This window comes from Pleuronectes platessa, chromosome 1 (assembly GCF_947347685.1).
Source record: "Pleuronectes platessa chromosome 1, fPlePla1.1, whole genome shotgun sequence".
Lineage (NCBI taxonomy): Eukaryota > Metazoa > Chordata > Actinopteri > Pleuronectiformes > Pleuronectidae > Pleuronectes > Pleuronectes platessa.
Genome location: NC_070626.1, coordinates 27546484 through 27562952, shown reverse-complemented (window position 1 = coordinate 27562952; position 16469 = coordinate 27546484). Strand labels below are relative to the sequence as shown.

General features: G+C 41.0%; 1 protein-coding gene across 1 annotated transcript; it reads right to left on the bottom strand.

Annotated features, from left to right (window-relative positions):
• Positions 1-3763: 3763 nt before the first annotated feature.
• On the bottom strand, positions 3764-16375 carry bbs4 (Bardet-Biedl syndrome 4). Its single transcript, XM_053420210.1, has 16 exons — positions 16316-16375; positions 13961-14003; positions 11006-11085; positions 10603-10666; positions 10245-10356; positions 9896-9968; positions 9453-9506; positions 9236-9363; positions 8423-8477; positions 8254-8322; positions 7935-8087; positions 7118-7289; positions 6764-6833; positions 6527-6671; positions 5898-6102; positions 3764-4533 (listed from the first exon to the last, which is right to left on the bottom strand). Exons 1-16 carry the CDS (start codon positions 16373-16375, stop codon positions 4391-4393), a joined length of 1626 nt encoding a protein of 541 aa, XP_053276185.1. The 3' UTR covers positions 3764-4390.
• Between the last annotated feature and the right edge of the window lie 94 nt (positions 16376-16469).

Genomic DNA, 16469 nt, shown 5'->3' with positions numbered 1-16469 from the left:
ATTTAATGTTTCCTTTAAATGTTTGATATCTGTATGTATGTTCTAAATGTGGACCCCACTAAAAGTAGCTCTGTCTTAGGGTATAGAGCTTATGGGGATCCTTCTAAATAAACAAAATAAACAAATAAACAAATCTCACCGAAAGCATCGTCCATGGAACGGCAGGATTTCATTCCTCCGAACTCATCTGACTCTATATGCTATGCATCTGTGGAGGGTCACATGTTAACATTACGTTGCCTCAAACCTGCTGTTCCTCAGTTTGACAGGAACTAAATAAACTTTCCTGTGATTTGTTGTTCGAGAATTACCAACACTTCCAGGGTGATTCTCCTCAGCGTGTTGCTTTGACCCAGTTTCATTTCACATATAAATTCCGAGCAGGTTTTGACTATAGAGGGTTTTACAGAGTCAAAGTGAGATAAAGTTGAATACTGGGATAAAAAAACACCAGATATAAAGGTTTGTTGGAGAGTTTTTAAATACCGGGAGAACCTCCAGGTTGTGTAGGGGGCGCTCACAGGGTGGTCCAGAATGGGGGCAAGCAAATGGGGTACAATTTGCATATTTTTAAAAGTGAAATAGCTATTTTCGCATGAATGTAAAATAAAGTTAGCATGATCAATTAGCAGCTGCCTCATTAGCCTGATTTATAGATGGCTGACAAACATTTCAAAACCTCCTGGTCCTTATTAAGATGATCTGTCATTTCCCTCAGAATCTGAGTTTCACGGTGTCCTGCTGCAGGTATGACTCATCTCACACATGAGAATATTTTAATTAACTTCTGACGTATAGTATATTTTCCTTTTGTCTAGACGCAGGTGTATAGAATTATATTAAACACTTAGTTACATTCATTCCAAGTCACAGCTGGGTTAATAAGAAGTGGAGGGTCTCTCTGTAAAGTGGATCTGGCCCTGTTGATGGACACTAGACCCCGGTGACAGCTGGAAAAAAATGAAATGAATTGTGTGGTGATGGAACAACTTCAGGGAAACATCAGAAAACAGAAAGTAGACATTTCTTTGAGTTGAGTTGGAGTTTAGTTAGTATTTGCACGGGGGGGGGGGGGGGGGGGTGTATACACATTGCACTGTTTCCTATGGAATAAAACAGGAGAGTCGGTTGATTTCTTGCAAAATAACTGAAAAACTAGTTTGCGGTGAGAAACTGGGACAATGTGCGCGAGACAAGAAAGACGGTGGTGGGTTCAGAGGAAAGGAAAAAACAAATGATGTGTGCCGAGGTAACTGAGGAGAAAAAGGGAAGGAGGGAGGATTAAAGCGCCGAGGACGTGACTGATCTTGATACTGGAGACCTTGGGATTGTCTGGGGAGGTGTTTAAAAAGAGCCAGACGAGGGGGCAGAGCTGTGGACAGAATCACAGGAGTTCTAATGCCGCGGATAAGTTGAAAGCGAAGGTTACAGGACTGCAGAGAAGGGAAATGGGGGGAAGCTCATGTAAAATCCAGACGGTCAGAATCCTCAAATGTCAAAGGAGGAGAAGGGCGAAGGAAATCTTCTATTTAACCCGAGTGAGGCCTCTGAGCTGCAGTGAAACAAACAGACACAAGTCATTTCTCTTTTAGGAACAATGACATAAATTAATATAGTTAGAAAAATAACCCATTATATGGGAATGAAACCGTGGAAAATCAATGACTCAAAGCTACTGTTTCTATTTGGGTATGTAATATGTTTCATCCTCAACAATATGCAAAAACCCAAATTGAAAAAATAGCACAACTCTCTATTCCCTGGAGCCAGAGAACTTTGAGTGAACCTCTCCGAGAGGGACTGAGACACTTCCACCGGCGGTTTGAACTGTAGAATGATGAGAAATGGAAAAACCAATCTTCCACGGCTGCACTGAAAACTAACTGCGGCAGGAGCAGTAACTTACCGACCATCAGCCGCCTTGTAAAAGTTATGAGCGCGGGCGACCGGGGGCACGCACAGTTTAACAAGGGCCTAATGAAAAAAACCACAGTCTCTCGGCGGTAATGGCGGCACGTGAAGACGCCGTTCTGAATCATGGAGGCATAAAGGAGGTCAAATGACGGCGTGGTCAGGATCGACCCTCGGTGATGACGTGTGGCAGAGGAGCGCGGGAGGATTTCATCAGTGTCTCTGAGAAGATTGTAGCAGGAAACATCAGCTGAACGGCCACAGTGGTCTATTTAATTAGAATAATAAAACATTTTATTTCATGGTTCCCTTCTCAGCACCCAGAAATATTACTTTACATCATATACAAGCACGAGAATAGTTAAAGTAAAACCAGACGAGGTCTATTATCAATTCTACTATCTAGAGTCAGTTCTGAGGATCAGACACATTCAAGAACCAAAGAGCAGAGACAGAAGACGTTATGTTGGGTAAACTGATCTGATGGGTTTTGATCTGAGATTAGATTAATATCATAATTATGACAGTGGCTTAATAAATGATTCTGTATATTTAACATCTATAAGGTGGCAGATGAAGCTCCCTCAGTGTAAACATGAACATCATCAAATATGAAAAAGAAACAATCATTCTGTAAATTATTGATGTGACCAAGAGAATTACATTAAACATGCAGACTTTCACATTTACTGTACATTCCTCTGGGCTCGATGTGCCTCCATACATTAAAACTCTGGCCTTGAATTTCAGAGATAAACAGTTTTTAGAATCGTTGAGTTTTCCAGACACGCTCGTGAGTTTGATTCAACAAGTTCTTGCACCACAGATTCTTCTGGACATCTACATGTGATCACCAGAGTGTGGGATCTGTTGTTTCTCGCTTTGGTTCCAACTGAACACAAATATAAAGTGTTTAGTCACAGAGAGACTGTTCCTCTTCTTTTGCCTCATATCAGAGTAAAGTTTCTTGGTGAAGAAGATCATTCATTTGAAATCCTCCAGCAGCTCACGTGTAAATTCAGTCTGTGATGTGTTTATACATATTTAGGGATCTTAAAAAAATGCTCTTCAGAAACAATATAAAGTGCTGATTCAAACATACAGTTTTTCGACATGTCAATGCTCTTATCGTCTCAGTCAAACATCCATAATTTCTATCATCTCATGTCTGAGACTGGATTATTTTTCTAAAGTTGAAATCACAAAAATCTCTAAAACCGGCCAAAAATGAGTTATCAGTAATAATAGTAATGAATGCTGCACCGAGACTTCTCCCAAATTAACTTGTTTTACAGTTAATGATGTGAGAGCAGTTGACACAGTGGGGGTTGTTCACACACTGAGCAGGGCCGGGCTTCTGGGACGCTGAGGCTCTGTTGGTGGATTTAACGAGTAAATTACTGCTCGATAATGAACGTTTATTTTTTGAAGCACAGATATAAAAAACGTTTGGCCTCTTTAAATAGTTTTCTTTGTCTGTCTGTATTTTTTTTCTCAGTAACTCAGTTAATCCAGTTTATATATCATGATCACTAGTGAGAAATATTATAATATAGATATTATTCATCATTGCTAAATCATATATTTGGCCTGAAGAGCACCTCTTTACAATCTCACCCCTCTTGTGTAGTCAATACGTCCATATTTAACATTTCTAGAATCAGACATTCTACTGTAAAGCTTCATTTAAGAAGCTTATTAACCATATTTTTCAAAATTCTTCTTATTCAGGGCATGAATTGTGTTTTGAGACCAGCTCTCAAACACTAGTGTCCCCTGTTGGTTGTTCCTGCTGAACTAAACTACCTTATAAAATAAATAAGTAAAGAAGCGAGACAGTTATTTCCTTTGAACTCTCCTTTTTAATATTAAATACATTACTCTATAAACATAACATTTATCTACATAGAAAAACCTGTGTCTCTATTTACACTCATTCTCACAAAGAACCCTATCGTACAAACAAGTAAGATCCAGTATCTGTTCACACACACGTCTCTTCTGCCTTCAGGTTGCAGCAGTGATTGTCGCAGCATTTTCTTCACATGACCGATTCCCTACTCACAAAAAGCTTCATTTACCCTTATTGCTAAACTCGTCCAGGTATTAACAAATACAACTTCACATATGTACATTTTTAGCGTTTTGTCAAACACAGACATCCATTAACCACAACATCTATTTGAACTGGTTCTGCACCGAAGCTGCCACATCTACAGATTTACAAGAAAGACTTGGTTATCTCAAGATTTTTGGTATAAAAAGTGAAAAGCAATGTATCGGTGTTACATTCAATATTCCTGAAATACACGGGACGACAGGAGTGCATGATGACTGTAAAAAGACTGTAACTCTTCACGTCTTCACGATGAGCTGGAAAACCATGAAAAGCTCGGCTGCTGTTTAAGAATTTGCTCCATAAAATGATATCGGTCGATTGATATGAACGTCAAAACAACATTGAATCCACCGAGTGACTTCATTCCTCCACCTTAGCTCTCCTCTTGGAGCTTTTGGGTCTGGGGTTGTCAGACTCCGCGGGCAGTGGAGACCCCGGCGGGTCAGTGGGGGGGCTCGGGGCTCTGTCCACGTCGGGTTCTGGTTCCAGGGGCATGGAGGGGCCTGTGGAGACACCGGGAAATAAAACAAGCGTGAGGGTTGAGGTCATTAATCAGCAGAGGTTAATGGGAAAAGTTGGAGGATCACACTGCTTTGTCATTCACACCTTCATGCAGTCTCACACGGGCTATAACAAACACTCAGGTCACAGTTAAGCTCTGTTTAACTTTAAACATGCACCAATAGAGACACATAAAGTCAATAAAACCCTGATGCACCGCCATGACGCCACATGACCTCTTGTGCGCGCAGGGACGTTTTGCTTCCCAACTCTTACACCACATTTCCAATGAACCTTTATTTTACCAGGAACAACCTTGAGGTACATCATTTTTCTTCTAAATGTCAACATGACATCCATAGGAACAATCACTTTATAAAATCTCTAACGATACAAATCCGCCCTTTGACTAAACACGTGTTGTTTTTCATTTTATCTTCTGAATCTACCAGAACAAACAGAACTTAACCTTTGACAGATCTACATTGTTTTCATTTGTACAAATAACTCTTAACTTCAACAAGTGGGTTGAATCCCATCCATCCACCTAACAGGTTGTTTTTCCTACACAAGGTCTGAACAGCAGGAATTCATCATAACTACCAACAAGCAGAAAACCCTGCCTGTCATAGATGAACCCCGACCTTCTGCATTTAGTGAAACATATGTGCAGACTTTCTTTGCAGACTCACATCACCTTGGTGTATGAATGGAGATTTATCGCCTGGGCAGTTTGAGTGCTCTATGTAAAACGTCAGTCACCGAGCCTGCATTGTTCACGTGATGTTTGAGAGCAGCTAAACAACAGCGATGGAAAACACAGCCCACAGGCTCTTGTGGAGAAAAGTGCTCCTGTCCACTCCCCCCTGAGAGCTGCACGCTGCTGTAATCATTTCAGAGTACAGCCTTGAACCTATTAGCTTACCTGTGTGTCATTTTCTTTTTTCACCGAATACATTTTCTTCTGTTGCCAGGAATATGAACTGGCCAGAGGTGAGCTGCTTCTCCTCCCCCCCCCTCGCAAAGTCCATTTTGCCTGAGCCCATATTTTTAATCTGGTGCAGCAGTACAGGCAAGAGGCTGTGACTGGACAAGCAGGAGATATTTATAAATTCCCATTTTAAATGAAAAATTGGGCTTTGGTTTAATGGAGAGGGGGGGAGGCAGTGGATTTGTCATCCGCACCGCATGCCAGTGTAATTACTGGACTTCTCTGCAGGAATCTTTACCCTAATTTGGAGTCTGTTCTCAGAGCAAACTTCAGAGAGCTGTTTGGCCTGGATTTGTCAAGTTTTACACGAACATAACACATTTAAAAAAAAAAAAACATCCTACAAGAAGTACAAAGCATAGTGCTGGTTAGTACCCGCTTGCAGCTGGAGGTTCTTGTTGTAGCTCGCAGCAGACGACATGGCCTGACCCAGGGCCTGGTTGGTACCGAGGGCAGTGCCGGGGGGTTTGGTGGCTGCTGCCGAGTTTGGTTTGGATTTGGAGTCTTTTCCTGGTTTGGTCCACACCAGACTCTCTGTCACCTGCAGGGCAGCTCCCATCTTCTGAGCCATGTCCATCAGCTGTTAGTGACAAGAAAAACATTACCAGATTATGCTTTTAAGATGTAAACAGGAACATGGATGGAATATTCTAATAGCAACTAATGTAAATATCGCATTTTGGCGTTGATCCGGTTCAGGGGACAGATCCAGGAATTTCCATTCTCTTTATTTAACAATGTGAGGTAAGATATTAGTCAACACTTTGGCTGATTCCTCATGGATGATGAAAATCAATCAGTTTAAGGGACTGATATTTATGAGTGTTTGCAATTTGGTGCAGATCTATATAAAAAATCCAGATTTAGTGAAATTAAATGTGGTTTCATAGTAAGACTGTTGGTGGGGGACAGAACTATCTGAGTCCTACTTCAGAATAATGTGAATAGTCACAATATCGTTGTCCATGTAAACGTAGCCAACACAACCACAGGAAATGGTGTACCTCCAGATCAAATTCGAAGTTGCTGCTGGTGTCTCGAAGCAGGTTGACTTTCCTCTCCATCTCCTGGTACTGATCCAGGGCTCCTTTCTTGTCAACGTGATTGTAGAGAAAGATCGCAAAGTTCAGGTTCACCAGGGGGCTGGATCTACAGGACATAGATCAGCAAGGAAGAAGACAAAAGAGTCAATGATCTGAAACAGTGTCTAAATCTATAGATTTAAGGAGAGACGGACTCACACATCCAGAGTCACAGCTTGTTCATACGCTCTGGTGGCATTGTCCACATCGTCCAAGTTAGTCAGAGCCACTGTTGGTCGTGAAAATGAGACACGTGTGAACTGATACTTAAATATGAACCACATTCATTAATTTCCAATGTCTGTAATTGATCTCTATCCAACAGCAGAACTTGTTCATTAAAGCGTAAACATGTGTCATCATTCATTTTGTAACTCATACCTAAAATGAATACATACCCGTCCAGTACAAAAATAAACTGCTGCCCGTGTTCTAACAGAGTTTCTCTTTAGAGTCAGTTATTAAATTATGGATTCAATCATGAATAATTTCTCTGTCTCTCTGACTCAGTACCTGCCAGCAACATGTAGAGCTCTCCCATCCGTGGGTTCAGGTTGATGGCTGCGCTGAGGAAGTGGAAGGCCGAGGCGTACTGCTGCATGGTCAGGTGCACCAGACCCAGGTTGTACAACACCTTCCAGTCAAAAGGAGACAAGTAGTGGGCTCGCTTCAGGCAGCTGATGGCCTGTGGGAAAAGGAAGGATGGGAGAGGGAAGTGAAGAGAAGTATCTCAATAATGTCTGAAGGAACAGATTCTGTACGACGGAGGATTTATAATACAGCAGCGGTGTGTGGAAAGAATAAAGTGTCAATACATAGGTGTTATTTATGAGCTCATGTGTCAAATGAATAAGTTAGTGTGATCTCTGCTAGGCAGGATGCAGTCACTGAAACTGAAAGCAGTTCTTACACAGGAGACAAACGGTAGCTTCTTAAGATGGACTGTATATTAAGATGGACAACGTGTCTCCTCTTCCTCCAACTATTCAGATATGAAGCCAAAATATAACAGATACAAATGCTGCCATAATGCGCAATTGGAGCCAGATGAACCAACCAATCACGAGTCAGTCTCAGGTCACTTCACCCTGTTTTCTTAGAGTCAAATAACTAATTAAATCCAAATTTACCAGAAACATTTCCACTTAAACGTATGAAATGATCGGTCGTGTTTACGGTTTTACCACATAAGATAAAGACAATTGTTTCAAAGACAAATGACTAACCCTACATTTAACACGTAGTAGGAAGGATTCACGACCCACACTGCAGCCAGTCACCAGGTGGTGATGGAGACTCATTAAACAAACCCACATACAACATTACTCACAGCAACATATTTCTTTTTCCCAAAGAAGCACATGCCGATGTTGTTCCAGAGAGGGGGGCTCTCGGGCACGGCACAGGCTGCCACTCGGTACTTGTTCATGGCCACATCAAAGTCCCCGTGGGTCTGCATCATGCTGCCTGCAGCCAGGATGGCCTGGGAAGGAAAACAATGATTAGAGACATTGAAAGAAGATGCACAGCATATGATGAAAGGCAGACTGTACCACCTGACCTTACATTTTGCTTGCACTGCTTTCTAAGAAGCTCTATGCACTGGCCTCACGAAGCGTATCAGATTATTTGTTTGAGTATCAACATACCTTATAATTGTTGGGGTCAAATGTGAGGGCATTTCCAAGGTGCTCAAAAGCTCTTTGGTATTTCCCGAGCTGGCGAAAGAAGAACACAGATAACTTAGCACCTTCAGATGTTTCCGCTCCGTATTCTGTTCACATAACTTCACAGAAGAAGAAAAACAAATCCACCTACCTGTAAAAACAGCAGGCCGAGAGTGGTCAGGAGTTCAGTGTTCTCTGGGAAGTGCCTGAATTCAGAACGAGACAACTTCAATGAAAAATGTCACTTTATCTCTCCCTGTAATTACATTTAATTCCTGCACTTATTCTTGCGCAAACATAGTTGATATTCAGCGAAAGTGCTGATGATTCTATCGGGCTCTGGTTCAGCATATTTGTGCAGTATAAATTAAGACCTGTGGCGTACAATACAGCTCAGAGGAGGAGAAGTAGATAGGCTTTAAAATAAAAGACTCACAGTGGTTCGTCTCATTAAAGGCAACTCCAGTATTGGGCACTTGATTAATTCATCAATCCTCAACAGGAGGTCGCACATAATGAGCACCATTACAGACACTGATGTCATTTCCTTATTTACTTCACCCCCCAATGTTTAAATATTCAAAATGTGAATAGAAGTGGAAATGAACATAATTTATAATGAACTGAGAAGAACCCTGAACTTACAGTGAAAGTGAAAGAGGACCACTTTTAGAAATGAGCACAAAAGACTTTGAGTTATCACATTAATCAGGAAAGGAATCAAATATTCTCCTGTTATTGGTATTTGATGAAATACTTTGCTGTGTTAAAACTACTCCGGAATTAGAAATGTAATAATAATGATGGACTGGTGTATATGTAAGTCAGGAATGTAATAAATATAATATAATACAAAATATTCCTGAATTACAGACACAGCTACAACTACAGTAACTAGCAGGATTTCACATGTTCCTTCTTACATTTCCACTTTACCACTGTCCACATTTAAAGCTCCACTTACTCCACTGCTCTCTTGTACACCTCGATGGCCTTGTCACTTTCTCCAGCCAGCAAGTGGACCTGCCCCAGCATCATGAAAGTCTTGTCGTGTTTATTTATCTGAAGAGCCATGTTCAGGTGCTCCTCAGCCTGACGCAGACACAGGATCAAAACCATTAACTCACAGTGGGAAGGAGCAACAGTTTGTTCTGTATAATGTTGGTGAATTCCGTGCTCACATTTTTGAAGTCTTTGATGAAGAAACAGCACACGCCCAGATTATGACTGATCTCCTGGGGGGGGGGAGGAAATGTCAAGTATTACACGGCGGGTGTTAGTGCATGCTCAACTGAACAGGGTTGGATAGAGGCTGAGCTCAATTTAAATACCAGCGTTGTGGAATACAAATTATTTAGAATTACTGACAGTTATATTAGAAGGGACAATGTACATTACTAAAACATATAAGTGTGAGTGAATAATGGTGCATGATGGACCAGTTTAATGTTTGTATAGGTTTCATGGTTCTGGATCAGTTTGGAAGAGCAATTATAATGTTGTGTTGATAAATTAAATTCTGGCTTTGAATTCAGAGTGAAGGATATCAGGTCCACTTAACACATTCCCTTAAAAAATAAAAAAATTAAGCAGAAACTCAGTGTGGAAGTGTTTGCTTTTTTACCCAGTCTTTCTCGTTGAGCCTTGCAGCTTCATGATAGAATTCAATGGCTGCTTTGTGCTTTCCCAGGAGAAATCTAGGGAATATAATAAACAACAATAATCCATTTGAGAAATTAACTCATCTTAAATCACTTCATGCCAAACAGCAATTCTTAAAATCCTGCAACAGTTGGAATTTATCATCGGGATTGGAATTTTTTTTCCTTCCCAGCAGTAAGAAAATATGTGCTTTCTGTAACTGGCCGGCAGTTTGTCTGTTATCACTGGATGTTTCTCCTTTTAAGTCCTTCTTGAGAGCTAATGGACGAGGCTCGATGCACCCCGGGATTCCGAGGGGGCAGTAGACTCACAAGGATCTGGCCACTTGCTTCAGATTGTCAGCACTGCTGGGATTAAGGATGGCACAGCTCTGAAACAGCTCCAGGGACTGTTGGATCTTGCCCTCAAGACGCAAGATTAGTGCTGCAGCAAGACATAAAGACACAAAAAGAAAATATATTCCACATGAGGAAGTAAAAAAAAAAACATATATTAAAAATCAAAGACGCAGCATGGGGTCCAGAGACCAGATTTTGGGGAACTAAATTATGTATATGGTGGGTTTCTGCATTGAGGCAGGGGCTTTGTGGAATTTGGCATTTATGTAGCTGCTACTCCCACGTGTTTCATGTATGAGAGAGAAGAGCTACTGTGAAAATGAAGGCTCACCTTGAACATATATGGCGTATTCACACGTTCCATTTGTCTCCTGCAGTTGTTCTTTGACGATCACCTACAAGGACACACAACAACAGACAATGTCTATTACTAGGGAGATGTTATTTTAATATGTATGAACAGGAACAAAAAACTAAAGATTTCAGGTTGTGTTGAATACCAACCACAGTGGGAATCAGTTTCTAAACCATTCATCCCTGTGTGATACGTTTAAAACCATACACTGTCAATAAAGATGGACGACGTGTCTCTGCTTCCTCCCACTATGCAGAAATTAAGCCAACCAATCATGAGTCAGTCTCAGCTGTCAATCATGATGTTTCAACCCTGTTTTTGTGCATAGACAGATCTGCCACTAAAACACAGTGACAATGTAAAGCTGAGGTTGTGTTACCTTGCATGTGTCAAAGTCTTTGTGGATGTAGTGCTGGTGGATGAGCCAGTTCCTCCTCTCCACAATGGGAAGCTCTGGAGCTGGAAGAACAGAATAAGGCCAGAAGACTAGAATTCAAAAACATCTCAGAAACTTTTAGACCCTCTGCTGCTCAGATTATTATTTTGTTGATAAGTGAATGATTAATCCTGAACGTGCCCTCCCCCTGACTCATTAGTCCGTCTCTGATCTGACAGTTAACACAGATGTAAACTTTAAAACCTAAATCCACAGGCTCAATTTAAGCCAATTCACCAGACACACTGTAAAATCATAGCTTGTTAGCAAGTTGTAGCTCACGAGTGGACGGATCAGACCGTTCAGAGTCGGTCTATTTGGACGATTTTTTGAAATTTATACAGTCTTTTTTTAATTTGACAGCCGAATAAATAATCCTCAAAGAGCCCCCCCCCCCTCCCTCCGCATCCACTCACAACTCTTTGATCTGACAGTTAACATAGATGTTAACACTTCAACCAAAACCCCGGGATTAACCGTAATCAATTCACCAGGCGCACTGTAAATGTCACCTTGTAAGCAGTCCTCCTCACAAACACGTCCTTTTTTTATTTCTCTTTTAACGTCTCGGCAGGTTGAGACATTTTTTTACCGTTGCCAGGGCAACCATGTCTCCTGCGAGCCAGGTGCTTGTGACAGAACAGAGAGGGCGTGCGAGGCGCGGTGAGAGAGGGAGGCTGCAGGAGTCGGCAGCACAATGCAGAGCCGGCTTTAGAGAGGGTAACCTCAGGATCCGAAACCACAATGCTCCGAGTCGTCTTCCCGGTGGAGGACGACGTTTCATTTCATTTTCAAAAGGAAGCAAAACATAATTACAATACGAGTGGGTTTGATTCCGGTAATCCTGTTCCCCTGCACCTTCTACCTTCCTCCGACACTCAAAATAGGATTCTGCCTGATTTAAAGCGAAGTGCCGGGCTTTGAGTCTGCCTCCGACACCGGGGGATATCATTAATGAACCGCCTGTATGAAAAAAAACACAGAGTGAATTACACTAAAGCTCCCCTTCTGTTTTTATCTGTCAGTGCTTGAAGCGCTCTGTTGATTCGCTGTGAGAGCCGGAGCCTCTTCCAGTGACTTCACAGAAATCCTCCCCATCGCCGAGTGCGCGGCCTTCACACGTTCGCCTCGTCAAGATACGGAGCGGCACTATTTGTGGCGACCTAATCCGCTTTCTTCCTGCTGAGAAAGCAATAATATTCTTGTCTCCGGGTTTCAGCTGTGGCCCCGCGGTGCTCCAGTGTCCACACACACAAAGACGGGGCATATGAGGAGCGGAGGGATGCCATACATGTGTGTGACATGTATGCAGCTCACGGTATGAAAGGAGGGTAGAGAAGGATCGAGGAAGAAGAGCACAGCATGACGTCCCCTAAATACGGTCCTTTTAAAAAGTTCATCCCAAACATGGAGGAATTCTCTCATTGTTATATTTGATCTGGCTAATGCTAAGACAGATTTGCTTCCATGTGCTTCAACCATCTGCTAAAAGGGGATAAGAGCAGAGACGAGTCCTGCTGAGATCAAAAGACACATGGGGAGAATGTAATGAAAAATCCCATGAAAATAATTTTGGGAAATTTTACCACACGAAACTTCAAACACACCGTTATTGGTCGTCGTATTCTGCCGCCCAACGCTTATTCTTCCAAGATATTTGACTAAAACTTGATGTACTGGAAACAGGTGGAACAACTTTACGCTCTCGGTGTTTTTCTTTTTCTCTAGTTCTTTCTTTTTTACTGTTTAAAATGAAACAGATTCTAGTATTTTCTGGGTCTTAACCGCTAACTATGTAGATACAAGATACAAGATACATTTATTTATCCCAAACACATGCACAGACAAACTCATGCAATTGAGGGAAATTTGTCCTCTGCTTTTAACCCATCTGGTGCAGGACACACAGAGCAGTGTGTAGTGACTGTACTTTAGACTGTACATATCGTAATTAATTTTGCATGCTCATTATATAACACTAATTGCATTTCACAATTGTAATGACTGAAAAACTGAACTAAGTAGCTAATGGAGACTTTTTCATGGTTCCTTTCTTGCTCATTTACATGATTTTGAATCAATTTTAAATGATTTAATTCAAAGCTTGAATCTAAACATCACACAAGCAATAAACCAATACTTTCACACATATACATATATTACATTTACAGTACTTGCTATATTACTTATAATTTTTATAGATGAGGCACGGTTAAGTCACAATTATATATTTTTACTTAATTATGGAGCGTTACAGCTTTAGCGCTTCACTTACAAAGTGCTGTACACTTCCCATACATTAACAAATACATAATAACATTTTACTTTCTGTTTTTTTTACTGAAAAACTCAATCATCTTACCACACAATGATGTACTTAGCGTTTTGATTTGATTTGTCTCCTCAAATGATACTAACTTCACCACATTAGGGGCTAACAGGCCATGTGAGTAATCACTGCATGGAAATACAATAACATACAGTAGCATGTACTTAATTGCTCCTGTAGGACTTGTGTGCGCTCGGCAGCGATGATGATAATTACAAAACATTTTAAAACAATTCAAAACACTTAATCCATAAGCGACAACATCAACTGGCTAATTAAGGCGTCATTATGATGGTGAAACATCGTCAATGATCCACCAACACTTTCCTCACAGAGAAATATGTGAAACACGGTTCAGCAACATTCTGTACAAACTACTTAATCCTTTTTGAAAAGAGTAGATAGAAGGGTGAGGGTGACCTCTGCAGGACAATTAGTTCCAAACTCACTCTATTAGTCTCCTTTGCAACAGCTACAGACAAATCATCAGAAATGAACCACTCAATAATGGGTGTTGTAAAATGAAATGTGTTTTAAGATGACTTGCAATCACTTGATCTCTGCTGTACCTTTAGGGGCCCGTCGTTTCTTGGCTTCAGTAGAAACTGGGAGCTGAAATAAATCAAAAAACAGAACGAACAAATAAATAGGTGAAAGCACACACTAGGCTACACGGTAAACTACACTGTACGGTATCAGCTGTTCTTATGAGCAGCCTCACCCAAACGTATTTACCCACTCAGAGAGTATATTTAATGTTTTCTGTCTGATAAGAAGCTGAAGGTCAAAGTTCAGACTGACTGAAAAGTCATAGAAATAAAGAAAATCAGGAGAAGCTTTTTGTTTTCTCACTCACAGGGAGCTATACGACACAGTTGATACTTGAACAAATAAATTCATTTATAACTTCTTATGACTTAGAAAAGGTAAAAAAAATCAATTTGTCTAATCCAAGTTCACAGTATTACGTTTTAATTAGAGCTGTGAAAAATAACGCGTTAACGCGTTATGATTAAATTACAGGATTAATTCGTTTTTTTTTTAAAACGCATTTAACGCATGCGCAGAAGGACCTTCCAATTCCGCCGCCTCTGCACTAGTTGCCGCTCTAATGCAGTCAGACGGCAGCTGCCATTCAAACAAACAAACAACATGGATAATTCTGATGAACCTGAGGACCTTCTGGACGGGAAGATCGTGTTCCAAAAAAACAAAGATCCAACATTCAGTAAAACCAAGGTGATATGCACACTCTGCGAGAAGACGTTATCGTTTCACCGTAGCAATACCCGCCCAACCACCGCAACGCGAAGCATGTGTTGGTCGGCGAGGGGCGTTCAAGTGGAATGCGCCAAACCAGACTCACTCGCAGGACACATTGTGCAAAAGAAGCGGTCAGCTTTACTGTCAGAGAATTTGAACAAGTTAGTTTGCCTCACCAACTGGCTAAAGAATGAGTAGCTAAGAGGGCCTTTAGAGGCATTAGATTGTATCATGGTGTGGTTAATGGTTGTGTGACAAAAAATATAAAAAATGTCAACCATCCTATGGCTAAGAAGCTCAAATAATTTCTGTTTAATTTAAAAAAAAAAGTTTTATTCAACCACACAATGGCTAAGGAGCCCGAATTCTGTTTAGGATGAAGATTATATTAATGTTCCATATGGAAAAGCAATGATAACTGCTGAAGAACTGCTGAGTTGCAGCACAAAAGAAAAGTTAAATGTCATAAATCTTGTTTTCACAAAAATATTCCGAAAAAATCGGTAATGTGATTAATCATGATTAATCCATAGAAACCTGTGATTAATTTGATTAAAAATTGTAATCATTTCACAGCCCTAGTTTTAATCAAATAATGCTTCCACTTGAGCATTGCTGTTTAACAGCAGAGTTTAACAATGGATGTAATGAGTTTAACTTAAATTTATAGTTTATCATGTTTCAAAATGTATTGTCCTGTGAGGATGTGTATCTCTAAAACATACAACTTTCCTTGGCTACTTAAACAGCCCAACTTCCACATGTATTACAATGCTGTTTCAGATTTATTTATGGTGTACTTAATTTATGGTTTCCTCTTAAATACAAAAATTACCAGATCTGGGGACACACTGTTTACAGTTTAGATCAAGGTGTAAAAACTTACTGTGAAAGTATCTGGTTACTGTAGTGAAAAGTACAACATGTGAATCTGAGTAGTTGAGTAGAAATGACAAAGTAGCATCTAATAGAAATACTCAAGAACAAATCTGACAACATGTAAGAGTACACTACTTGAGTAAATGTACTTCGGTGCGATCCACAAGTAGTTCCTGCTCGAACAAGAACATGTCTTAGTTGACATTACATGAGCAGATCTATGATCCATCTCAAATGGAAATAATAGCAGCCATGCTATTGTTTTGTGTTGATCAGTGTCTGACTCACTTGTGGATTGTCTTTTGTACAGTGTGTGTATATTCCCTGTGTTGTATCACATGTATTGCTTGGTGTTATAGCCACATCCCACTCAGGCTTGTTTTAAACGCAGATCAGCTGCTGAGGAGCTGAACTGTGAATAACCAACACTATGAAACGTGTGTTAACGATGATCAGCGTCACGACACTTTAATGTCACCTCCATGTTCCTGCTGCTGTCGCTTCTCCCCGGAAGCTGTAACCCTCAGCTCCTCGGATGAACGGGATTAGTGACCGAGTCCAAGTTACCATTCAGCTTAATGAACTCAGCTCTGACTTTGTGCGTGTTAGCCACGCAGCTAGCTGACGTTTCAAATAACAAACTGTGTACGAACGTTACCCTGAAAACTACCACGCGTTTATCCGCTGAGGTGTCCCGCCGTCACTTCCCACGGAGGAAGGCTCCTTGCTGTGTGTGTGTGTGTAGTGAGGAAGAGGAGGAGAAGCTTCTGCTTCACACTCACCGCCGCGGATGCCTCCTGGTCCGCCATCTTGGGATGAGCGACTCTAGAAGCTGTTGCCATGGACACGCCTGTGGAATGCGGACGTGAAACGGATGGAGGGCGGGTCGTGACGTCACTGTGTTGTTTACTGTTCAGAATCAGTGTTTTGTTGTTG